This window comes from Rhinopithecus roxellana, chromosome 12, assembly GCF_007565055.1.
Source record: "Rhinopithecus roxellana isolate Shanxi Qingling chromosome 12, ASM756505v1, whole genome shotgun sequence".
Lineage (NCBI taxonomy): Eukaryota > Metazoa > Chordata > Mammalia > Primates > Cercopithecidae > Rhinopithecus > Rhinopithecus roxellana.
Window position 1 is genome coordinate 136414900 of NC_044560.1, and position 27245 is coordinate 136442144.

The 27245-nt window shown below is 40.9% G+C and overlaps 1 protein-coding gene across 4 annotated transcripts; it reads right to left on the reverse strand.

Annotated features, from left to right (window-relative positions):
* Window positions 1-6695: 6695 nt before the first annotated feature.
* On the reverse strand, window positions 6696-21429 carry ZNF285 (zinc finger protein 285). Of its 4 annotated transcripts, none has more exons than XM_010377544.2 (4): window positions 21296-21429; window positions 16809-16866; window positions 13264-13390; window positions 6696-9124 (listed from the first exon to the last, which is right to left on the reverse strand). In XM_010377544.2, the coding sequence occupies exons 2-4, from the start codon at window positions 16821-16823 to the stop codon at window positions 7494-7496; spliced, it is 1773 nt and encodes a 590-aa protein (XP_010375846.1). In that variant the 5' UTR covers window positions 16824-16866; window positions 21296-21429; the 3' UTR covers window positions 6696-7493. The 4 variants fall into 4 exon arrangements, with proteins under 4 accessions (XP_010375846.1, XP_010375844.1, XP_030769130.1 ...); XM_010377542.2 differs by having other exon boundaries at window positions 21389-21423; XM_030913270.1 differs by lacking the exon at window positions 21296-21429 and adding an exon at window positions 18931-18973 and having other exon boundaries at window positions 6696-9121.
* Between the last annotated feature and the right edge of the window lie 5816 nt (window positions 21430-27245).

Genomic DNA, 27245 nt, shown 5'->3' on the forward strand with positions numbered 1-27245 from the left:
AGTAAGCCACAGATAAAAGAGTATGGCATTGAAATCTGGTGTCATGGCCGGGCGCGGTGGCTCAAGCCTGTAATCCCAGCACTTTGGGAGGCCGAGACGGGCGGATCACAAGGTCAGGAGATCGAGACCATCTTGGCTAACATGGTGAAACCCCGTCTCTACTAAAAATACAAAAAATTAGCCGGGCGTGGTGGCGGGCGCCTGTAGTCCCAGCTACTCGGAGGCTGAGGCGGGAGAATGGCATGAACCCGGGAGGCGGAGCTTGCAGTGAGCCGAGATCACGCCACTGCACTCCAGCCTGGGCAACACAGCCAGACTCCGTCTAAAAAAAAAAAAAAAAAAAAAAAAAAAAGAAATCTGGTGTCATCAGTGAATTCTACCAAATATTTAAAGAAGAAATCATGTTCATCTTAAAATTATTCCTGAGAATAACAAAATAGGAAACACTTTCCAACTAACTTTATGAGGCCACTATAATAACACTGACACAATTTGTGAGAGGCTTCATTAGAATAGAAAATGACAGGTCTGGCTGTGCACAGTGACTCATGCCTATAACCCCAGCACTTTGGGAGACTGAGGCAGGTGGATCACGAGGTCAGATCAAGACCATCCTGGCTAATACAGTGAAACCCCGTCTCTACTAAAAATGCAAAAAAAAAAAAAAAGCCGGGCGTGGTGGCACGCACCTGTAGTCCCAGCTACTCAGGAGGCTGAGGCAGGAGAATCACTTGAACCCGGGAGGTGGAGATTGCTGTGAGCTGAAATGGTGCCACTGCACTCTAGCACTCTAGCCTGGGTGACAGAGCGAGACTCCATCTCAAAAAAAAAAAAAAAAAAAAAAAAAAAGAGATAAAAAGAAAATGACAGGTCTATCTCATCATAAATACTAACTTGCAAAAATCCTGAACAAAATGTCGCCAACAATATATAAAAGGGTAACACATCATGACCTAAGTATCAAAAACTGAAAAAAAGAGTTTGATTAAATTCATCACCCATTCATCATGAGAAAATTTAGGCAACTAAGCAATAGTAAAGATCTACAAAAATGGCAACAAATATCAAAAGGAACAGTGAAATATTGAAAACATTTCCTCTACGATGGGGAACAAAATAATGATGCTCACCCCAACCATTTCTACTAAATACCACATTTGCTTCTTTATCCTTCAATCTTGTCAACTAATCTAATTAATTTTAATAATTTATGTGTAGATCTTTTGAATTTTACATGCACTGTCATGTTGACTTCAGAATTGCAACAAATGTGGCACTGCAGCGCAATGGGAACAGGGCAAATATTCAATACATGTTGCTGTTAAATTGAGTATTGTGAAATAAAACTGAAATTGACCTATACCTCCGACTATATGCAACAATCTAAGGCTGATGGATTGTAGAGCCCGATTTGAAAAGCATTTCTTATGACACTTTAAATCTACTCAGTGTATAAACTCATAAGAAATATGTACCAAAATACACATATAAGAATGTTCATACAGCATCATTCATCACAATGATTTGCTGAGAATACTCCAGATGTCTATCGATCATAGTATGGGTAAATATTTTTGTTATTTACACAAGGTAAGAGCAAGGACATTGAACAAACTTTAGCTGTACATGCAACACCATGATTACTCCCATAAATATGTTGAGCAAAATAACTAGACAAACCCAGTAGATGCAGTGTGATTCCATTGGTACAAAGTTCATTAGACATGCAAAATTCATCTGTAGGATGATTTTGGACAGTTAAATAGTAAAAATATAAAGAAAAGCAAGGGAATCTTAAAACTTAGGGTAGTGGTTTCTTTTCATGGGGAAGAAAGCATCATGATGCTGTGAGAGTGGGGTTTTTGTAATTCTACCATGCTTCATTTTTTGTTGTGGGTGGTGATTATACAGCTTTGTTCATTTTATGTTCATGCTTTCACATGTATATTTATGATTTTAGACACTTTTCTGAATGTGAGTGATATTTAAATCTGTAAAAAAAAAAAGATATATGACCAACAAACTGTGGTACATCAATACAATCAAGTATTATTCAGCCATAAAAAGAAATCAGATATGAAGTTATAAAAACACATGGAATAACCTTAAATGCATATTGTTAATGGAAAGAAGCTAGTCTGTCAAAGCTACATACTATAATTCAATTATATGATAATCTGGAAAAGGCAAAACTAAAGGTCAGTAAAGTTATCAGTGGTTGTTAGAGGTTCATGGTGGGAGATTAATTGGTAGAGCACAAGGTATTTTTAAGCAGTGACACTATTCTGTATGATATGGTATGCTGGATAAAGGACATTATGCTTTTCAAAACCCAGGGAATGTACAACACAGAGTAAGCCCTAATGTAAACCACAGACTTTAGTTAGTAATAATGTATCGATATTGGTTCATTAGTTGTAACAAATATGTGACACACATGCAAGATGCAAATAATAGAAGAAACAGGGCAGGGGAAAGGAGAGTATATGGGAAATATTAATACTTTCTGTGCCATTTCTCTGTAAACCTAAAACTGCTCTTAAAATAAAGTCTATTTCAAAAAATCAATGATATGCTTCAAAGGAAACTGAATACATGGCATAGAACTTTTTTCAGAACTTAGAGGGAAGGGCTAAAAATAATGAGAAACTCTATAATGAATATGAACATATTGATCAGGTGTATCTTATAAACTAATGAGAAAAAATAAGGATTAGAGAAGGAAGCAGATGGTAACAAATAAATCATTAAGAGAGAATAAACAATTATCCTCATGGGCAAAATCACATATCGGAAGGAGGAGAAGAAGCTGGAGGAGAAGGGGGAGGAAGGCGAGGGTGTGTAAGAGGAGGAGAAGTAGGAGGAGGAAGAGTAAGAGTAAAAGGAGGAAGAGACTTGTAGAGATGCACTTGTAGACATTGACAAATTTTTTAACGGCAAGGCTGAAGAATAAAGAATTGAGTCAATTTCAAAGGAATGAAAAAATAAGCTTTGCATTTTAATTATTGTCTGCAACATTAAAAGTAGTAATAAAATATAAAAATAATCTATGGAATTTTGAGATGAAAAGATTGATCCACGGTCAGAGAATGTTTTGTTCATGTGCTGTATTCTTGGCATACAAGATTCAATTGTGAATCACTTCTAAATTATTTCTGGAAAATATTCTTCAAAAAATATTACAAGCCTTTGGCAACAACACAGATAAAGCTTCCACAGACTGTCTTCCTAGTTTGTTTACATAGAACTGCTGAATAAAATGTGAACATAAAAATATTTATTTGAATAGGAGAATGTTTGAGGGCATACATATTAAAAATAAAGGCCGGACACGGTGGCTCACGCCTGTAATCCCAGCACTGTGGGAGGCCGAGGTGGGCTGATCACGAGTTCAGGAGATCGAGACCATCCTGTCTAACATGGTGAAACCCGGTCTTTACTAAAAATACAAAAAAATTAGCCGGGCATTGTGGCGGGCGCCTGTAGTCCCAGCTACTCAGGAGGCTGAGGCAGGAGAATGGCGTAAACCCGGGACGCAGAGTTTGCAGTGAGCTGAGATGGCACCACTGCACTCCAGCCTGGGCGATAGAGCGAGACTCCGTCTCAAAATAAATAAATAAATAATACATAAAAGAAAAAAAAACCATATCATTTATTTATTCCATTATATCCCCCACTACCCACTCTCATTTTCTTCCCTGCTGCATCAGTAGCCAGGCGGATCTGTTTAACGTGTGTCTGTTGCTGGTATGTCCTTTTGGCAAAATGTGTGGAATTTTGGAGATACATATATAGTGTTATAAAACTCTTTTAAAATTTTTCACTCAAAATTATGTTTTTCTCAATAGTTTACTACAAAATAATTTTTTTTGAGACAGGGTCTCAGCTTGTCATCTAGGCTAGAGTGCAGTGGCATGATCACAGTTCACTGTGGCCTTGACCACCTGGGCTCAAGCCATCTTCCCATCTCAGCTTCCAAAGTAGCTGGGAGTATAGGTGTGCCCAACCACACCTGGCTAATTTTTTTTTTTGCAAAGATGGGGTCCCACTATGTTGCCCAGGCTGGTCTCAAGCTCCTGGCCTCAAGTGATCCTCCCACCTTGGCCTCCCAAAGTGCTGGCATTACAGGCAGAAGCCACTGTGCCTAGCCCTGAAATTGTATAACATAAAGAAGAGTTGGAAGAATTATACAGTAGTCACCCATATATTCTCAGCTTAGATTCTAAAATTGGCAACATTTATGTCTTAACCATCCATCTAGCTATTTTACTTATCACTTATCCATCAGAGCATTAACATTACTGCACAAATTCCCTCATGACACTTCCCAGTCGTTCTCTAACCCCTTCCCCAGTGGCAACCACCGTTCTACTTTTCCACCATAAATTTTACTATTTTTAGAATATGAAATATATGGAACCATATGGTAAGTACTCTTCTGCATTACAATTCTTTGAGCATAGTGTTTTTCAGATCCATCCATGTTGATGCACATATCAGTCATTTGATCCTTTTTATTACTGAGTTATGTTCTATTGCATGAATATATGTCTTTGGAAACTTACTTACATTTTAATTGTTTAAATATTTTTATGAATAAAGATCCTGCAGCATACTTATAAAAGTCTTTTTGCGGGCATATGCTTTCTTTTCTCTGGAATAAATATCTATGATTAGAATTGCTTGATGTGTTTAACTGCTTAAGAAACCACCAGATCATCTCCCAAAAGATTAATTTTACACTGCCTCCCAAAATATATGCACTTTCTGATTGTTTTGAATCCTAACAAGCATTTGCTGTTATCTGTAAATTTTTTTTTTTTTTTTTTTTTTTGAGACGGAGTTTCACTCTTGTCATGCAGGCTGGAGTGCAGTGGCATGATCTTGGCTCACTGCAACCTCTGCCTCCTGGGTTCAAGTGATGCCTCAGCGTCCCGAGTAGCTGGGATTACAGGCACCTGCCACCATGCCTAGCTAATTTTTGTATTTTTAGTAGAGACGGGGTTTCTCCATGTTGGCCAGGCTGGTCTTGAACTCCTGACCTTGGATGATCTGCCCACCTCGGCCTCCCAACGTGCTGTGATTACAGGTGTGAGCCACTGCACCTGGCCTGTTATCAGTATTTTTAGTATCTGCCATTCTGGTGGTTATGTAGTTGTATCTCTCTGCAGTTTTCATTTGCTTTTTCCTGATGATCAATAATGTTACACTTCTTCACAGGCTATATTAACAATCTGTATGTCTTCCTTTGTAAAGTAATTGTTCAAGCCCATTATAATTGAGATGTTGGGCTCTTTAATATTGTATTGTACAAGTCTTTATATATTCTGGGTGTCAGTCAGTCTGAAATTTGGGCCGAGTTTAATGTAGAATAAGGGGCAGTTCTTTGCTTGACATCTTTTTTCCTGGATTTCTTCCCTCACTTTCCAGGTCTTGTGGTCACCTCAATCTCTGTCATCAAGATCTTCAAGCCAGTGGAGACTACAGAATCATCCACAGATTCAATGAAACAGGGATCAAAAATATTAAGAAAAAAAACCAATAAAAATTAGCAACACAACAATAAAAATAACACAAATAAAAAACCCAATATAGTATAACAACTATTTACATGGCATTTTTATTGTATAGGGATAGAAATAATTTGAAGTATACAGGATGATATGAAAAGGTTACATGAGAATACTATGGCCATTTTACATAACAGACTTGAGAATCCATGGATTTTGATATCCATAACGGTCCCTGAACCAATTCCCCACCGATACAAAGGGACTACTGTATTCAGGATTTTTCACCTAGTTCATGAAGGATATTCATCTGCAGTTTTCTTTCCTTATAATTTCTTTGTCTGGTTTGGTATTGTCAGATTAATGCTGGCCTCATGAAACAAGCTGGGGGTGGGTGGGTGTTCCCTTCTCTTTTCATTTCTGGGTTTATTTACAATTCACATCTTTACTGTTTACTAGAATCCACCAATGAATTAATCTCAATATTGGCTTTTCTTTTTTTTTTTTTTGAGATGGAGTCTTGCTCTGTCGCCCAGGCTGGAGTGCAGTGGCACGATCTCCGCTCACGGCAAGCTCCGCCTCCTGGGTTCACACCATTCTCCTGCCTCAGCCTCCCAAGTAGCTGGGACTACAGGCGCCTGCCGCCATGCTCGGCTAATTTTTTGCATTTTTAGTAGAGACGGGGTTTCACCGTGTTAGCCAGGATGGTCTCGATCTCCTGACCTCATGATCCACCCGCCTCGGCCTCCCAAAGTGCTGGGATTACAGGTGTGAGCCACCGCACCCGGCCTTCTAGTTAATTTTTAATCACATTTAAAGTGTGAGCTGACAAACTTATTCAGCATCCCACATTATAGAGTTTCTCTATTGTATGAGATTTCTTACGACTGTGGGTTGTACTTTTCCGTAAAGTTTTACCACAGCTATATCATCTGGAACATTTCTCTTTGGTGTACATACCAACGAATGACGTTATCACTGAAGAAGTCGCATCCATACCATTTTAGATGGTTGCACTGCCACATCAAGCCTTAAAGATTTGAAAGTTTTGAACTCTGAATTATATTGTTACTTCTGTATATGGACTCCAATGACAATGAAACATATTGCTATAAAATCCCTCCATGCTAGTCAAGACAGCCTAGGAAATGCTGCAGTAACAAAATAAACCACCAAAAATCTCAGTGGTGAGACACAATGAATTTTTATTTCTTACTCTAAAAAGAAATCCAACACAGATCAGATAGCAACCTTCTATCAACCCAGTCTGGAATAAGCAGCCTCCAAGGTCACCTTGGCAGGGATAGAGAAGCCTGAGGATGTGTGTAAAGGCTCGACCAGAAAGTGGCTTCTGTCACTTTTGCTCACACTCCATTGGCTAGAACTCAATCACATGGGCACATTCTTAACTGTAAGGGTTACTGGGAAACAGAGCCTTATTTGCAAGGAAATGATAAACACAGCACTGCCTCTGCCATATCCTTCAAATACCACTTCTTTAGAGCTTCTCACCTGTGTACAGAATCTCATGGAAAACCTGCGTACTAATGTTCTTTCATAGTAAAAGCATAGGTTTCATTTCTGAGCACACTTTTGAATGTTCTTCATACAGAGAGTATTTTTCTAGTGGGGACTAAAAAAAATCTAAAGACTTTGGCTGAACTGAAGACCTTATCATAATCATCCCAATTAGAATTTCCTTCCTGGATACACCCTTTAAAGGAAATTTGACCTTTAACTACAACCACTACCAAAAACCACCCATTTGTCGAGAGTCACCTACTTTGCCATTGCAGCATACAGCAGTCGATGGGAACTTCACAGAAGTTCTTGAAATCCACACTCCAGTGCTGCAGGCTGACATCATCGATGGCAGTGCTGCTGTCTTTTGCTCCCCCAGCCCTCCCACAGGCTGAGTAAGCCTCTATCATCTGGAATACAGTGTGGCTTCTGTTTTCCTAATTTAACCCTGACTTACTACATTTATAATGTTTCTCTCTGCTCACGTAGTCTTTGATGAGTCAGAAGGTCCTTGCCACGCTCACAATGTGTGTACTGTGTCTCATCTATATGCACTCTCTGATGGGCAAGGAGGTACGAATTACGACTGAAGCCCTTACCACATGCCTTACACTTATAGGGCCTCTCTCCTGTGTGGACTCTGAGATGAACATGAAGATCTGAATTCCGACTGAAGCCTTTACCACACTCATCACATTTATATGGTTTCTCTCTGTTGTGATCTCTTTGATGTAAGTGAAAATATGAGCTGTAGCTAAAGCACTTTCCACACACTTCGCATTTATATGGTTTTTCTCCAGTGTGAACTCTCTGATGAGTGTGAAGAACAGAGCTATATGCAAAATCCTTTCCACACACATTGCATTTGTATGGTTTCTCCCCTGTGTGGACTCTCTGGTGAATGTGAAGGTGTGTACTTTGGCTGAAGCCCTTTCCACACTCACCACACCTATAAGGTTTCTCCCCTGAGTGAAACCTCCAGTGGACTTGAAGAACGGAGCTTGAACTAAAGCACTTGCCACACTCGCTGCATTTGTAGGGCTTCTCTCCAGTGTGGACTCGCTGATGGACAAGAAGGTTCGAGCTCTGATCAAAGCCCTTCCCACACTCACCACATTTATAGGGCTTTTTCCCTGTGTGTACTCCCTGATGAATACAAAGAAGTGACCTAAATCCAAACCCTTTCCCACATATGTCGCATTTGTAGGGCATGTCTCCTGTGTGGACTCGATGATGGTTGTGAAGGGAGGAGTTACGCCTGAAGCCCTTGCCACATTCTTTACATTTGTAGGGTTTGTCTCCCGGGGGGACTTTCTGATATCTGGGAAGGTCTGAGCTCTGTTTGCAGCCCATAGGCCATTCGTGGAACTCATAGGGAGTCTCGCTTGAGTGAGTTTTACAATGAACAATAAGATCTTGGCTCTGAATAAAGTTCTTTCCATACTGGTCACATTTATAAGATTTTTCTCCTAGGTGAGCGCTGTGATGGACACGAGGATCTGTATCATCTGCAAAGGCCACCCCACAGTTATTACATGTGAAAGGCTGTGGTAATACATGGGCCGCATTATGTTGTTCAACTGTTGATTTCATATCCAAGTTTTTCCCACAGTCGGGGTGTCTACCAGGGTCCTCTCCTTTACATTCTTGGGACTCATGATGATCACGTGCGGTCCAATTGAGGCTGCCATCATGCCGAGCACGTCTGTACCATTTCTCTTCCGTGTAAATTCCCTTATATCTTCCCTGAGAGTTCTGGGGCTCGGTCATTATGTTGGCTTTCCTCCATGATTCTGGGGTAAGAACCTGTGTCAGGCCTTGCCATGCTGTGATATCTTGATTTTTGATAATGGCATTTACTACATAGTTTTCATTTTTAGAAATCTGAAGAGACATGCCTGCCCACTCTTCACAGAGGGAAACATCTTCTAAATGTGGGGAACACTCTTCTTGAAGGTTCATGATATAATCCTGATTCACAGTTAAATCCCAGATCCTTTGTTTCCAAATCTGCCAGCAATGAAGCACTTCTTGCGAAAGGTAACTTAACCCCTTTTCCTGAAGATTCAAAATGTTGTTTTTAATCCCATCTCCTATGAGAAGAAAGAGAATGTGGCTGAGAGAACAAGTCAATCATCTGTACAGAGGTTTTGAGAAAATGAAATATGGAGTGGGAAGTTGTCCCTGGCTTCTATGGCATGTGAAACAATTAGAGCCATGGTAATTCTAACCTGTGAGCTGCCAATTAGAAATCAAGTGTTGTAGGGAAATTAAGAGAAATCTTGGCCAGGTGCAGAGGCTCATGCCTGTAATAGCAACACTTTGAGAGGCTGAGGTGGGAGAATCACTCAAGCCCAGGAGATCAAGACCAGGCTGGGCAATATGGTGAGATCCCATCTCTACAAAAAAATTAAAAATTGGGTCAGTTTTGCCTATGATCCCAGCCACTTGGAAATCTGAGGTTGGAGGATTGTTTAATCCTGGGAGGCAGAGGCTGCAGTGAGCCAAGATTGTGCCACTGCACTCCAGCCTGGGTGACAGAGCAAGACCTTTCCACCCCTATGCCGCAAAAAAAGAAAAAAAAGGAAGTCTTAGGAAAAATTTATGAAGGAGGAAATTCACCTCCCTGCTATAAGAGTAGTCGATAAAAAGCTTTTAATAATCTTGCTACAAAAGGTATGGGAAAGGCTCCCATTTTATGTAGTATATGTGTGTATATAAATAATACATATTGATAGAGTGTTTTCTATATGTTGGGCAGAGTAAGGGACATAAAGGGTCACAAGAGGTTTCAGAAACAAGCAATAAGTCCTGTCTCCTGATAGCTTCCCTTCCTTCACATCACTGTCATATGGAGGACTATCATGTATGTTTGTGTACAACCTGCACAACTGTACATGGTAAGCCTAAAGGGGATGGGGATGAAAAGGCAATGGGGATTGAAATGGGGATAAACATTGTGAAATACGGTCCTGGCATTGTGCAGGGATGCATACGTAAACCTCTGAGACGAGCTTTAAGAGACATCCTTTTTATTTTCCCCAAGGTTCTTTGTCTTCATGAAAAGATAAAGACCACTCAGATCCTACAATCCATTCCCTTAAGTTCTACCCTTTTAAGTTACTGCAGAATCTCAAACAGCCATGACTATGAGAATGGGGAACAGATACTGTGGCACTGTCAATGGCCTGGCACCCAGGGAAGCAAGACTGTGGTATATAACAAACAGGGGCCTGAGGCAGAAGACTATGATCATATTCTTGGGACCCTAAGATGGGTTTCAAAATGGCATGAATATCATAGCCAAGTCCCACTGGATACCGCTTCTGGTTCAAGCTCCTTTCTGGGTTAATTGAAAGTGACTTTAAGTTTATAAGATAGTATCAGGGAAAGGGAGACCATGAGCTGCCCCAAATGGGCTTAAGCAGTGGTTTCCCAATTGTTTTGATTGTAACCCACAGTAAAATTGGCATTGTGACTCAGTAGGAATAGGCACAAGCATCAACAGAGACTGGTCACTAAAACAGAAGTTTTATTAGCTGATGCTTACATACTATGTGCAATGCACTTTGATAAATTCTTTTGTTTTCTGTTCTATTAATCTACTTTGCTTTTTAAAAATTGCTAGTTATGACACGGTAATTTGATTTCAGGACTCACCAAGAGGGTTTTATCCTGCAGTTTGAGAAACAACTGCAAGGATATGCAGATTTATGCAAAAGGCCCTGTGTCTACAGTTTACACTTTGGTTTCATGAGGTTATTTATTAAAAACATAGGACCTAGGGCCAGATTAGGAGGGCTCAAATCCTAGTTCTTCTTACAAGCAGTTGTGATCGTGGGCAAGTTATTAATTCTGTGACTCAGTTGTTTCATTCATTGATATGGTTTGGCTGTGTCCCCACCCAAATCTCTTCTTAAATTGTAACCCCCATAACTCTCACGTGTCGTGTTCCATAATTCCCACATGTCAGAGCCCCCACACAGAGTCCTTACCAGGGCACTGCCTAGTGCAGCTGTGAGAAGAGGGCCACTGTCCTTCAGACCCCAGAATGCTAGATGCACTGACAGCTTGCACCGTGTGCCTGGAAAAGCCACAAACACACAACACCAGCCCATGAAAGCAGCCAGAAGGGAGACTATACTCTGCAGAGCCACAGGAGCAGAGCTGCCCAAGACCATGGAAACCCACCTTTTACATCAGTGTGACCAGGATGCAAGACATAGAGTCAAAGGAGATCACATTTGAGCTTTAAGATTTGACAGCCCTGTTGGATTTCAGACTTGCATGGGGCCTGTAGCCCCTTTGATTTGGCCAATTTCTCCCATTTGGAACAGCTGTATTTACACAATGCCTGTACCTGCACTGTACCTAGGAAGTAAATAACTTGTTTTTGATTTTACAGGCTCATAGATGGAATAGACTTGGCTTATCTCAGATGAGACACTGGACTGTGGACTTTTGAGTTAATGCTGAAATGAGTTAAGACTTTGGGGGACTGTTGGGAGGCATGATTGGTTTTCAAATGTAAGGACATAAGATTTGGGAGGGGCCAGGGGTGGGATAATATGGTTCAGCTGTGTCCCCACCCAAATCTCATCTTGAATTGTAACTCCCACAATTCCCATGTGTCATGGGAGGAACCCAGTGGGAGGTGATTGAATTATGGGGGCGGGTTTTTCCTGTGTTGTTCTCATGATAGTGAATGAGTCTCATGAGATCTGATGGCTTTAAAGAGGGAGTTTCCAGCTGGATGTGGTGCCTCATGCCTGTAATCCCAGCACTTTGGGACACCAAGGCGGGCGAATCTCGAGGTCAAGAGATTGAGACCATCCTGGCCAACATGGTGAAACTCCGTCTCTACTAAAAATACAAAAATTAGCTGGGCATGGTGGCACATGCCTGTAGTCCCAGCTACCCAGGCGACTGAGGCAGGAGAATTGCTTGAACCCGGGAGGTGGAGGTTGCAGTGAGCCAAGATAGCACCACTGCACTCCAGCCTGGCTACAGAGCCAGACTCTGTCAAAAAAAAAAAAAAAAAAAAAAGGGTGGGGGGCAGTTCCCTGAAGAAGCGCTCTTCTCTTGTCTGCCACCATGTGAGACGTGCCTTTCACCTTCCACCATGATCGTGAGGCCTCCCTAGGCACGTGGAACTGTAAGTCCAATACACCTCTATCTTTTGTAAATTGCCCAGTCTCGGGTATGTCTTTATCAGCAGTGTGAAAACAGAGTAATACATCATAAAAGGGGGATAATAACGTAACTATCTGTATTAGTCCATTCTCATGTTGTTAATAAAGACATACCCCAAACTGGGTAGTTTATAAAGGAAAGAGGTTTAATTGACTCATAGTTCCATATGGCTGGGGTGGCCTCACAATCATGGCAGAAGGTGAAGGAAGAGCAAACGGACGTCCTATATGGCGGCAGGCAAAGAGAAAGCCTGTGCAGGAGAACACCCATTTATAAAACCATCAGCTCTCATGAGACTTATTCACTCTCATGAGAACAGCATGAGAAAGACCCCTGCCCCATGATTCGGTTACCTCCTACCAGGTCCCTCCCACAACATGTGGGAATTATGGGAGCTACAATTCAAGATGAGACTTGGGTAGGGACATAGCCAAACCATATCTCTATCTCATAAGCTAAACTTAGGTAACACATAACTGTATATGAACCTCTGAGAAATAAAAATGAGGTTAGATATTTATCAAAAAGTAATCAAATAAACCAACACTTAGATTACACTTACTACATACCAGTAAGTGTTGGCTATTGTAACTGCCAACCAAACCAAAGTTCTCCCTTGGTTCCTTTAACACTGGTTTATCCAAAACATTGGATAAACATTGATTTTTCTCCAGAAGCAACCAACAGATCAAGGCCCTTGGTGATGTGTGAATTTTATCAGTCCCATTCTGAGAAATATGCGGAAAGAATGAGAGCCTAAATGTGTGAGTAGGGAGGGAGGGGTTACTACCTGCACTGAATGCCCACAGGCCAGGGGTATGAGATTTGGGGAGAGCTCCCTCACATCACAAGGGGCCACATCCTCACATTGATCTGTAAAAGCTCATTAACTGCAGGGTTCTAACCTGCACATGCATCTCTTAGGATTTTTCTTTCCAGTGGCCAATGCTTCTCTTTGTGATCTAACTGGAATATTCTATCTGGTTTGAAATGATGATTTGAGGAAACAGGTTCAGTGGTCTGATGCTCAGTTACTCACCCACTGAGATAAGGTTCCTGAAGTTTTCCAGCATCACATCTTGGTACAGGTTTATCTGGGCTTTATCCAATAGTGCCAGCTCTTCCTTGGTGAAGACAACAGCCACATCCTTGAATGTCACCCTTTCCTAAAACATCAACCACATGCCACATCAATCATCCACACAAATGACTGGTCTTAGTCTGTTTGGGCTGCCTTAATAAAATACCACAGTCTGATTAGATTAAACAAAATAAACTTATTTCTTCCTGTTCTGGAGGTTGGAAAGTCTAAGATCAAGTACCACCAAGATAGGTTTCATTCAGGTTTCTTCTCTTGCCTTGTAGACAGCTGTCCTCTCACTGTGTCCTTACGTGGCATAGGGAGAATGAGAGCAAGATGTGTTGAGTCTCCTCATAAGGACACTAATCCTGTTGGATCAGGGATTCCCAAAGGACAATATTAATCAAATTATAAAATATGGCCCAGGAAACAGGCGCAGATAAATCTACACTAAGGTGTTGTGCCAATACACAAGTCTAGTAGTGTTCCATGAGTTTATTTCTCATCACACACCAAGATTTGGTATTTTCACTTTTTCATGGCAGATTAATCTATTTTTATCATGTTAAAAGGAACTAAGAAGACAGGGTAACTAAAAGCATTGGCCCCTAGATTCAAAAAACACAAAAGAGAAAAGGGAGATTAGGATAAACAAGAACACTTCGATATCAACTAGGTATTAAAAAATAGTGGTATCAATGTGAAATTTCTTGAGTATGTTAGTAGTAATGTGGAAATGTAGGAGAATGCTCTTATTCTTAAGAGCTATAAGCTGAAATATTTAGGGATGAATTATAATGATGCCTGCAATTTATCCCCAAGTGGGTCATCAAAATAAAATATAGATGTGTGTGTATATACGTATATTATGCATATGTTGGTGGGTGATTCTGAACAATTGGTGAATCTAGGTGAAGATTACACATTATGCTATTCTTTCATTTTCCTGATAAATTGAAATTTCTCAAAATGAAAGGATGTGGGGAATAAGCTGATATTAATAACCATCTCCTAATCAAGAAACCAATTTTTACATAAAATATTTCTCTCGCTGCATATATCACACTGCTCAGAGTTAAGTATTTACAGATATGTTCTCTCAATAGACTCTGCATCTCTAACTAAGGCAGAGCTTTCAAACAAAAGTTGTAAGCAGTTACAAAGGACTTCACAAGGAATATGTTACTAACAATTGTCCAATTACCAAAATCTGACAATGATTAAAACCAAAATCTAGGGAAGTCAGCACTATTGTCCTAATAGCACCACTCTCTCAGTAGCACTACTGTTAGAGGCAACAAAATTGAATTGGAGTTAATCATTCAGGAAATACAGATAGCCTGAAGCCTGCTTCGGGTGTTCCAATGTAGGGAGAAGGGGTTAGGAATAGAGGTTCACCCAGCATACTCCCCATTCTCCATTCTCTGCCTCAACTATAGAGCCTGGGAAAATAAAACACTCATTTCTCCACCACCCTTGTAGCTGGATGGATCCCTTGTAGGAATCCTAGGCAGCGATTGTCACAGGATACAGGTACAAGGACAACTCCAAAATATTAAGAAACCAAATTTATAAACTAATAAACACATGCAAAAATCTTCAAATCTTTCCCTCTATGAAGTATTCTTGTAAAACCATCTATGAAGTATTCTTGTAAAACCTTGAACCTGAATCTATTCAAGTATCTGGTGCTTCCACTTACAAGAAATACTGTGGATAGAATAACACATTGAAAGACACCAAAAGGAAGTAAACAAATGCATTCCAAATGTAGGAAAGAACACAGGACAACTTGGTTTCTACAACAAGTCAATAGCAGGAGAGAATAAAGTAGAGGGGCAGATTTCTCTGGATTAAAAGAGATTATGAGATGTAACAACCAACTACATGATAGTATAGACCTTGTTAAGATCCCATTTGAACAAACCAACTGTTAAAAAAAATTTTTTTTAGATAATCAGGGAAATTTGATTATTGTCTGGGTATTAGATAATACCAAATAATGATTGATTATCTCATTAGTCCATTTTTAAGGAAATATATACTGAAATACATAGAGTGTGGTAAATTAGATTGCCGTTTAGAAATATCCTCTTCCACGCTCTCCAGTCCCACTAAAGGACCAGAGTGTGTTTCCTTACCCCTTTAGTTTGGACTTGGCAATGTAACTTGCTCTGGCTACCAAAATGAAGCAGAAGTGATAATGTGCCAGTTCTAAACCTGGGCCTTAAGAGATCTCACGTGTCCACTTGCTCTCTTGTCCCTCTGTCTTCACTATGAGGACACACCCAAGCTAACCAAAACCAGCAGAGTGCTACTAAATATTCATGGCATTGGCTTTTGGTCCAGGAGATAACAATTGAGGACACTGTTATAGGAGGCTGGAAAAATGGTGACCTGGGTGATGTAGTGGTGAACATTTGGTAAACTGTAAGTTAGAAGATAGAAAATGGACATAATGAATCTTGGACTTGGGCAAGATGGTTTCTAGGCAGAAGGATAAAAGTGTGAGCTCATTCATTTTAGTTGCATATATAATAAGGTACTACACAAAAGTGATGTACTCAGAGAAAAACCAATACAGTGTGAAATAACATGCCTCTTTAAAATACTTTGGGAAAGAAAAAACTGAAAAAGAGATTAAGCAAATCTCTTTGGCAAAAAGTTAATTGTTGAAACTGCATGATGGGTACTGCAAATGGAGGATCATAATACCATTTGCTCTTTTTGTGTATTTTCATAATTAATTTTTTTCATGATTAAAAGAAAATCCTTCCTCCACACTGTGATGGTCTTTTTAATGTGTCAACTTGGCTAAGCTACAGTCCTCAGTTATTGAATCAAACACTAATCCAGGTATTACTGTGAAGATAATTTGTAGATGTGATTAAAGTCCATAATCAGTTGACTTTAAGGGAGATTATTCTAACTAATCTGAGTATGTCTGATTCAATAAACTGAAAGGTCTTATGAGCAGAACTGAGGCTTCCCTGAGAGGGGGAGAAATTTCCCCCACAGCTTCAGTCTTACTGATTCTGCTCTTACTGGTTCTGCCTTGCTGGTTGAACTCTGACCAATATATACCCATTCAAATCTTGCTACTTATTGAACTAGACCAGTGACACTTAGAGTATGGTCATGTATATGCTGCCCATGCACTTGGATGCTGTGGCAACACCAAATTGCTATAAAAGTTTCTGAACTTACTCTTCATTCTTTTTCCCTCATGGGGCAGTAACAAGCAGTTCATGGACTGGTACTGGTACCAGTCCATGAACCACACTTAGAGTAGCACCAAAGTAGACATCTTGAAATCTGTGAGTTGGTTTCTTCACTTCTATAAAGGGAGTCAAACCGCCTGCCTCACAAAGTCATTAAGAGCAAGATAAAGTACCTAATACATAGTAGTCACTCAAAAAATGCCGACCTCCTTTCAGAAAACAGAAGTGTCTGGTTCCTCAGAATGAACAGTATATTTAAAGAGAAAGAAACCCTTAACTTACCTGAAACTTAATCATACCATCTTCCTTTTGGAAAGGGCAGGATTCTGGAAAAGCAGAACTGCAAAGAAGAAAGAATCCATGAGATCATGGATTCAACAAGTTGTGAAAGAACATTGGTCCCTTCCTTATCTGTAAAAGTTTCTCACAATTTCTCCACTCCCTAGATATCATCTCTTCTCACTCTGAACAGACTGAACTCCCACCTCCTCAAGACTTCCCTCGATTTGGCCCCAGTCCCTCAATCTCAAACCACTGTGTAACTCCTATCTCTCTCCTCAAGGTTTTGGGTCAAAACCTGCACATTCTTTTCCTTTGCTCAGACTTGTGAACGAACTGACATAATCTACATCTGAATTTCGCAGGAAAAGAGGCCCCAGAATTGCTGATTAAGGGAGCAATCTCAGGGCTGGGCACAGTGGCTCACGCCTGAAATCCTAGCACTTTAGGAACCCAAGATGGATGGATCGCTCGAGGCCAGGAGTTCGAGACCAGCCTGGCTAACATGGTGAAACCCTGTCTCTACTAAAAATACAAAATTAGCTGCACGTGGTGGCGGGCGCCTATAATCCCAGCTACTCAGGAGGCTGAGGCAGGACAATCACTTGAACCTGTGAGGCGGAGGCTTCAGTAAGCCGTGATTGCACCACTGCACTCCAGTCTGCGCAACAGAGACAGACTTGTCTCAAAAAAAGAAGAGAGAGAGAGAGTAATCTCAGGATGACAGGAACCTTCTGCTATTTTCACTTTCACATGCAAGACTTGATCTTGTATGGCTAGGCCTGTGGTCTAAAAAACTTGAGGTTAGCCAAGATATACAAATTAAATCCCAATTTTTATTATTATATTAATCAATAATACAAATTTTTAAACATCTACACCTTGACTCTTGGCTTCCTAAACTCTCTCTCCAGCACCGATTCTATCCCCTGCTTTTGCAAATATCGATGACACACCTATGACATATAAGACACATCCTTTGCTCTGGAAATGCTCACAGTATACTGAACTATAAATGTTCTCAGACTGCAGGTAGACCAAAGTAGGTAGACAGAGACCTTCTAAGCTTGCCACTTCATATACACTAAAGCCCCTTCCTGTTCTGCTTTTATCAGTGGATTCCCTTGCCAATTAGCTTCCAGTTGGGTTCAGCCAATGGGGAAAGCCAGCAAGAGATCCAGGGAAGGGACAAGAGTGAAATTGGGATATTTATCCTCCCAGGTAAGCTGTGGAATGGCTATGTTCCATATCCATTTACCAAAAGTCGTGGCCTCCATCAGGCAGCTGTCATCCCATAAATCTTTCTTCAGGTTTTAATGACTGCCTCCTCACTTAGCCCTTCAGTCCTAAAGGCAGTAAGTTATCCTGCCTCAGAGCTATCACTAGCTCTGAAATATTGCAATATCCTTTGTTGATTACCACAGCCTGCCTACAACTTTATAGATGTCCCTTTATTAAGCTCTTCTCAAATTACCCAATTTGAGTGTTCTGTTTATTTTTTATTGGGATTCCATCTGATAAACCCTGTAAACACAACTGTCTCTGGCCTTTGTGGAGAAACTTACTGTATAAAATTGCCACTTTAGGCACTGTGGAAACTGCAAAGATTAAAAAATAAAAGCCCAAAACCATGTTTCTGCCTTCTCACATAGTGTTTTTCAGACTATCTGTGATAAAGAACGAGTTTTAAAATTATTATTACTGTTACTTTCAGTCTGTCACAGACTGATATTTTGGTAAGATGCAGGAAAAAGAAATTATTGGAAAAAGAAAATTAAGAAGGTATGCAATTTAAAGCCCAGTTGTTATTATTATGTTAATCAGTAAGACAAAATTTTAAACATCTACACTCAAGTTCTCAAATTATCTGGTCACAGACCAACATCATTTATTGGCACTGGTCTGTTGGCTACCCTTTGAATTGCAGCTCACAGGGTTATAGAATCAGGTTAAAAGACTATGAAATGTCTTTTTGGTAAATCCCTGGACTCCTTTTCTCCTTTCCTACCTTTAAGAGACATCATTAATCACATCTTATTTTGGGTTCCAACAAAGGGCAAAATAAGGAGTATTCAACTCATTAGTATGGCATGAATTACATCATTTTACAATAATTAAAACCTACCAAGAAAACACTCCTCCTTTCCCCTGTCAAAAAACTACAAATCCGGCCGGGCGCGGTGGCTCAAGCCTGTAATCCCAGCACTTTGGGAGGCCGAGACGGGCGGATCACGAGGTCAGGAGATCGAGACCATCCTGGCTAACACGGTGAAACCCCGTCTCTACTAAAAAATACAAAAAAAAAAAAAACTAGCCGGGCGACGTGGCGGGCGCCTGTAGTCCCAGCTACTCGGGAGGCTGAGGCAGGAGAATGGCGTAAACCCAGGAGGCGGAGCTTGCAGTGAGCTGAGATCCGGCCACTGCACTCCAGCCTGGGCGGCAGAGCGAGACTCCGTCTCAAAAAAAAAAAAAAAACTACAAATCCTAAAAACAAAAATAACCAAGCTGTGGTATTTTATCCACTGTACTTGGTAAGGATCTTATCATTTAACAAGCACTCAATCAATGTTTCTCGATATTAACAAATGCAGAAATAGAATTGACTTGGATATTATACATTAGATGCATGTGCAAAGACATAAACTCACCCTCTACCTCCAGTACCTGTTCTCACTTAAGAGCCAAAAATGGGACAGGTTTATTTTCAAGCACACATCTACACACATGCACTCACACATATATGGTTGGGGGTTTGGTTTCCTGAACTTCCGGCTTCAGACACTACCTGCCTGTATCAAGTCAGGGTCGTGGCAGGAACCAGAATGGCATATTCAAATTTGAAGGGAATTTAATAAACAGACGGCTTACAATGGTGTTTTCTGGGGGTAAGGAAATCACAGTGGATAAGACTATCCTGGGAAGTGACAGGGAGGTGCCATTATAATACCTGCGCCTTAAGAGGTAAGGGGAGGGAGCAGTCCCTGGAGCCGGGAACTGAGAGGACTGTGTGGCCAGGGCCACCCAAACCATGATCTGTTGTTAGAAGGGCAGCTAATCTGTGACAATCCTGCAGAGAGAGAACTGAGGGACAAGATACTCCAAATCACAATTCTTCCTCTCTCCAAACTTTTCTGTTGAGACTTCCCATTGGCCAAAGACAAGCAAGGCCAGAAGGCAATTGTGGCCTTTCAGGGCAGACAGCAGGGGAAAAGGTAGGGAAGCCAAAGACATGGGGCACATGTCACCTCAAGACTCTTGTTTTTTCCCTACCTGCCAAAGTCCACACAGCTCTTGCACACAAATGCCTTTCTCATCCTTCAACCTGACAACTACTCTGATCTGAGGAATGCATCAGGAATGAGACCAGAAGCCAATATCAACCTCTTCAGGGAATGAGGACCTAGAAGAAAAGTGCAGCTGAATCTGGAGCTGCAATTGCCCAGAAACACAATCAGAAATGTAATAAATGCTGCTATTACACCTAAAATAATTAACACAAATTCTCTAACTTGTTATATCAAATATACAGAGAGCGTTCAAACTTCAAATTTGTTGAGTGCAATTTAACAACTTACATTTGCTCATCTGCTTTATAATCCTCAAAGTCCCTACTCCCTGGCTCACAGCATGTGAGGTGAGAATGGAGTTAATAATTTGGGGCAGTTCTTTTCTTTTTTTTTGGCGCGATCTCGGCTAACTGCGAGCTCCGTCTTCCGGGTTCACGCCATTCTCCTGCCTCAGCCTCCCGAGTAGCTGGGACTACAGGCGCCTGCCACCATGCCCGGCTAATTTTTTGTATTTTTTTTAGTAGAGACTGGGCTTCACCGTGTTAGCCAGGATAGTCTCGATCTCCTGACCTCGTGATCCGCCCACCTCAGCCTCCCAAAGTGCTGGGATTACAGGTGTGAGCCATCGCACCCGGCCTGGGGCAGTTCTTTTCAAAATAAATTCGGTGACATTAAACTCACAGTCTGAGTTGTTTCTTTATTGCCAGAAGCCAGAACCTCTGCCCCAAAGTTAGAAATGCCCCGCTGGAGTCAGAGTTGCCAAAATCCAGAGTTCAGACCCAAGACAACTCCCCCTCCAAGAATCTAGGGGTGCTGAGCCAGAATCGCCCCCACCAAACTGAGCGAGAACAGCCCAAGCCATCCTCTATACCCAGAGATACGCTGATTAGGCAAATCCCTCATCCCATTCAGGGACGCACAGCCCCAGCCATTACTCCTAAACACTGAGCCAGCGCTCCCCTGCCCTCATCTAGAGATGCACGTCCCAAGACTGACACTAAGCTTCGACCCGAGGACGCACAGCGCAAGTCGCTGTCACGAAACGTGAAGATGCACTGTTTTCTCAAACCCAAGGCTGCTACCCAAACCGAGCCCAAGCTCTCCCCATTCCATCCCAGGTAGGTCGCGCCGCTGAACTTCCCCAGCCTACCCCACCCACGAGGACTTATCATTGGTCACCAGTCCCCCTTCCACTTCTCCTACTTCAGTCCACAGGGACGGGTCACAGCTGCACATCCTACACCCCTACTCCTGGCTCTATGCCTCCAAGAGAGGCGCGGTCCAGGCGGGACTCACCCCATCATTCCAAAAAATGTCGCCTGCAGCGTGCGTCCGGTACCACGGCGCATGCGCTAGGAGGCCTACGGACTACAATCCCCAGAAAGCCCCGCGCGCCGCAGTGACAATTCGCAAGGCACGGAGGTGAAGTCAGGGGTTGGCCGGAAGTCCTTTAACTTCCGTACATTCGTCTAAAATAATGACAATCATAATAACGATAAAATAATGAAATGTTAAATAAATCACTAATGAAATGTTAAATAAATCACTATCAACGATGAAAAGAAAAAGTTTCAATATTTTACTACTTGGAAATGAACACTTTACCATTTTAGTGAAGACTTTTATAGGTTCTTATTTTATAGGCATGTCCTTCAATGTTATAACCACGAAACTTTTCAATTAAAATTCATTTAAATATTTTCCCTCCCCGCCCCTCACCATGTTTTGTTTCTGTTGATGAAGACTCTGGATAATCTACACTTGCGATATAACATAGCCCTGTAATTTGTTTTCTAGACTCAGGAGAAGCAGAAAGAATTAACAACCACTGTCTGAATCCTTAACAGCGGAATTGCAGGAATACTGAGAGCCTCCTAGAAGAGACATAACACAGCATAACAAGAAAACGGGAAGTTTTCAGATTCTTTTTGAAAATTTCCCCTTGTTTGGCCTTAGGCTTTATTTTACTGTATGTTATTGCATTTAAGATTTAAGATTTCTATTAAAGAAAAATTTGGGTACCCTAATGGGGTAAGAAAATTGAATAAGAATTCCATTAGAGGCCCACAGTTTTAGCCTAGAGGAAAGCCCAAATAACGGGTGAGAACAATCTCTCCTAGGTATGGTCACCTGGTTCTGCTGGCAGAGGCTCTGCATGGAATATCTGGCTGGCATTCTCTTTTCCATGCACCCTCAAGCTGTAGGGGTTGTGAGGCAGTTCCAGTCCTGGACTAGACAGGTAAGTGAAGACCCACACCTCTAGGCAATGGGAGGAAATGGTTGAATAATATCCAACTATAGCTTGACATTGCAACTTAGGGCACATAAAGGGACGGTGAAATTCTTATGGCTTATCTCTGTCTTTTGATATTTACATGTTTGATGTTCTTATACGTTGCTCTAAGTTGAAGGATTACTTGATTTAATTTGACATACTTGAATTTTAACGAGTTCAGGAATATTTTTATTTTTGGCCTAATACAAGGTTAATTTTTCTGACATATGTGTCTATTGGAAAACCATGTGTGTCCTCTATCAGATGGCTATGCATACATTAATGTTTTCACCAAACTTGCTAACTGTGCTATTTAAATTTGCTACATGCTTATTTGTGTGCATACTTAGATTTTTTCATTATGCATCTGTCAATTATTGAAAAGTGCATGTCAAAAAGGCTCCCAGGCTGGGGGTGGTGGTTCACGCCTGTAATCCCAGCACTTTGGGAGGCTTCTTAACTTACTACATTAGTAGCACAAATCCTAGTATAATCTTGATAACCAAATTATACCATAAGAGAACAATAACAACAACAAAAGCCAGAAAACTAAAGAAAAATGTCTCAATGAACAGAACTGCAAAATTTTATGAAAAGCAGCAAACAAAATTCATCAATATATTAAATTTATTACAGTACAACAGTAATACATGGAAATTCATCATGATAACTTTCAGCAATATAATTCATCTTATTAAGAAATATCACTTTCTAAAACATATCACCATGAAAATAAATGTCAATCAACAGGTTGAAAGTAATTGTCTTGTTAATGCATATAACAGAAGATAAAACATCAAAACCTATAAAAATACACAAAAAGAGTTCATAAATAAGAGGAATACCTAAACAGAAAGAAACAAGGAGTAATAGCAAGGGAAATACAAAAGAATATGCTTATAAGAGGATGAAGAGGCAGGGAGGGGTGGCTCACACCTGTAATCCCAGCACTTTGGAAGGCCAAGGCAGGAGCATCGCTTGAGACCAGGAGTTTGAGACAAGCCTGGGCGACATAGTGAGACCTCGACTGTACAAAAAAATTTAAAAGGAAATTAACCAGGTGCAGTGGTGCACACCTGTAGTTTCAGCTACTCAAGAGGCTGAGGATCGCTTGAGGCTCTGATCCCACCATTGCACTAAAGCCTGGGTGACAGGGTGAGATCCTGTCTCAAAAAAAAAACCAGGATGGCCAATATCTTCTACCTGGAAAAATTCACAGTAATATAATGCCATAATTGTTCACCTGATGGAAAAAAATTAAAAATTAAAAGGATTAATAAGAGCCAGTTTTTGTGGGTTTTTTCGAGCTGGAGTCTTGCTCTGTCACCAAGTCTGGAGTAAAGTGGCATGTGATCTTGGCTCACTGCAACCTCCGCCTCCCAGGTTCAGGTGATTATCCTGCCTCAGTCTCCCAAGTAGCTGGGATTACAGGCGTCTGCCACCATGCTCCACTAATTGTTGTATTTTTAGTAGAGACAGGGTTTTACCATGTTGGCCAGGCCGGTCTTGAACTCCTGACCTCAAGTGATCTTCCTGCCTTGCCTCCCAAAGTAACAGCCAGTTTTATTGTGTGCTTGAGGAGATGAACATCTCATCTACTCTGGTTAGAGTATAAGTTGGTTCAGCCTTTTAAAAGAAAATTCCTAAACCAGGCACAGTGGCTCATGCCTGTAATCCCAGCGTTCGGGAGGCCGAGGCAGGTGAATCACCCAAGGTCAGGAGTTCGAGACCACCCTAACCAACATGGAGAAACCCCATCTCTACTAAAAATACAAAATTAGCCAGGTGTGGTGGCGCATGCCTGTAATCCCAGCTACTCAGGAGGCTGAGGCAGGAGAATTGCTTGAACCTGGGAGGCAGAGGTTGCAGTGAGCCAAGATCGTGCCACTGCACACCAGCTGGGGCAACAAGAGTGAAACTCTGTCTCAAATAATAATAATAATAATAATAATAAATAAATTGTAAAAAGTAAAAATAAAAAATGAAAGAAAATTCCTTTTTAATTATTAAATTTACGATTTCTAGGGAACGATCCTACAGAAATATACATTTATAGGAATATGTAAAAAAGCAGTTCACTGCAGAATTATTAAGAGAAAAAAGTAGATGTTCACCAATAGCAGTTTATTAACCTAAGATACCCATTGTATGAAATGCTATGCACAGTGAAAAATATTAAGGTAATTTACATATATGAACATGGAAAGCTCTCCAAGGCAATGTAAAAAACCAAACCAAAACAAGATGCAGAATAGATAGTCAATATGACAGCACTTAAGTAAAAACAAACACACAAACCCCAAATTCTGTTCCTAACTATACACAAATATGGGTATAAATATTTAGAAACCGATCTGAAACAACTAAGGTGAAATCGTTAATAATGGTAATCTGGGGAGACAAATGAAAGTAACAAGAGAGAGGAGGTTGATATAGCAATGGGACTTTCATTTTAACTTAAAAAAATTAAAACATAAGGAAACATCTTAAACATACATGTAATTTGCAATAGCAAAAAGAGAAATGAAGTCCTAGAAATATGCAGACATTTAAAAAAACACTAGTGATGTGAAGTCATTATCCTCAGCAGACTAACCCAGGAACAGAAAACCAAACACCACACATTCTCACTCATAGTGGGAGCTGAAAAATGAGAACACATGGACACAGGAAGGGGAACAACACACATTGGGGCCTGTCATGGGGTGGGGTTGTGGGAGGGAGAGCATTAAGAAAAATAGCTAATGCATCCTGGGCTTAATACCTAGGTGATGGGTTGGTAGGTGCAGCAAACCTCCATGGCACACGTTAACCTATGTAACAAATCTGTACATATACCCCAGAACTTAAAAACAAAACAAACAAACAACAAAAAAACCCAAAAATGAAACACTAGTGGCAAAATAAACAAAGTCTCAAATTGAAAAAGGGACAGACCAATTTCTGGTTCAAATTCTGGTTCTCAACCCAGGTGCCATAAAGTAAAGACAAATAATTTGATTACATATTGCAATTAAGACCTACAGCAAATAACTAGAAAAGTTATTCTCAACACAAATGACTGTTACTAGCTAATTTCATGAAGAGGAAGTGGTCACAATACAATGAAGTGGGGGGAAATGAACACTTGAAAAATGGGTGAACAGCTAAGCCTGGTGCTGTGTGCCTGTGCTCCCAGCTACTCAAGAGGCTGATGCAGGGGAATTGTTTGAGCCCAGGGATTGGAGATTGCAGTGAGCTATGATTGGGCCACTACAGTTCAGCCTGGGTGACACAGCAAGACCTTGTCTCTACACTTTTTTTTTTTTTTTTGAGATGGAGTCTAGCTCTGTAATCAGGCTGGAGTGCAATGGCGCCATCACGGCTCACTGCAACCTCTGCCTCCTGGCTTCAAGCAATTCTTTGGCCTCAGCCTCCTGAATTACTAGGATTATGAGGCACGTGCCACCACGCCTGGCTAAATTTTATATTTTTAGTAGAAACAGGGTTTCACCATATTGGCCAGGATGGTCTCGATCTCCTGACCTCATGATCTGCCAGCTTTGGCCTCCCAAAGTGCTGTGATTACAGGCGTGAGACACTGCACTCGGCCTAAAATTTTTTTTTAATTAAAAATTAAATAATTAAAAATGGGTGAAAGGCTTGACAAGTCAGTGAAATGAAAAATGACAAAAAGACATCAACTATGACCACCTTGATTGTTAGCAATGAGATGAAAACCAACATCCTTTTTATATATCAAGTTGACAAAGATTCAACATGTTTATTATAAATCACGTGAACCTCAATAGTGTGAGAAAATAGATAGTTTTACATTTTAGGTTCAGTGAACAAAGAAAAACGGTTTTTCAACCGCTCTCACATCACACGAATCAACACAGAAGATTTCTGTGACGACATGTATGGGGATTTCTCCCAGTCAGTCAAGCACACAATCCATTCTGCTATGGACACCAGCTGGGTATATTCTAATTCATTTATGACACTATGTACCTGGACATAGCATTAGATTACACAGGGCTCAGTTCCGCAAGACCGGCCTCCCACTCTCATAACAATGGCAAACCCTACGTTGTTTACCTGTGCTTCTGACCGACTGGCTACCAATCAGGTTTCCACCACTCCCTGTTTGCTAGAACAGCTCACAGCACGCAGGGAAACACTTACGTTTACCATTTTACTATAAAGGATATTGCAAAAAATTCAGAAAAACGATTCATGGGGCTCCGCATGGGTGGAGGGGCACAGTACGTTCCAGGAAGTTTTATCCAGAAGGTCTCTAAACCCAGTCCTTTTGGGTTTTTATGGAGGCTTCATTACTTAGGCATGATGGGTTAAACCATAGGCTATTGGTGATCAGCTCAACCTCAGGCTCTCAACCCTCCCTGGAAATTGGGATTGGGGCATTGCCATTCTCAGTCTGAGTGATAGGATTTACACAAACGGAATTTTAAAACAGATTAGCGTAACTGAAAACTTAATTAGATGATTGAATTATCTGGAACCACACCTTGATATTCCTAACTCAATCACCTTCATCCATGAATGCTCCACCCAACTGGCCCTGAAGTCTCTAGATGGTTCCAGAGCAGAAGAATGTTTATACAACGCATATATCCACTTTTTCTTAAAAGTCTTTTCGCTTACACGGGTAATTCTTAAATTGCCATGCATCATGGTCGGGGGGAGGGCTTGTTACAACACAGATCTGTGGATCTCCGGGGTTTGAGGGTTGCAAGGATGCTGCTGGTCTCAAAACCACAGTGTCAGAACCACAGCACTAGATGGTTTTCAGTGTTTAAGTGCATGTAATTCATAGTATATTTGGCCAATAAAACTTGAAGTTCTTAGATGGTCTCAAATACGTGACATGACATC

What these genes read in the sequence shown, in the direction of transcription:
- ZNF285 (XM_010377542.2), bottom strand. An exon ending in ATGGTATGATTAAGTTTCAG is followed by an intron (nt 13,391 to 16,808) that starts GTAAGTTAAGGG and finishes TTGATGTTTTAG; the next exon opens with GAAAGGGTGACATTCAAGGA. An exon ending in CAGGAACCTTATCTCAGTGG is followed by an intron (nt 9,125 to 13,263) that starts GTGAGTAACTGA and finishes TTCTTCTCATAG; the next exon opens with GAGATGGGATTAAAAACAAC.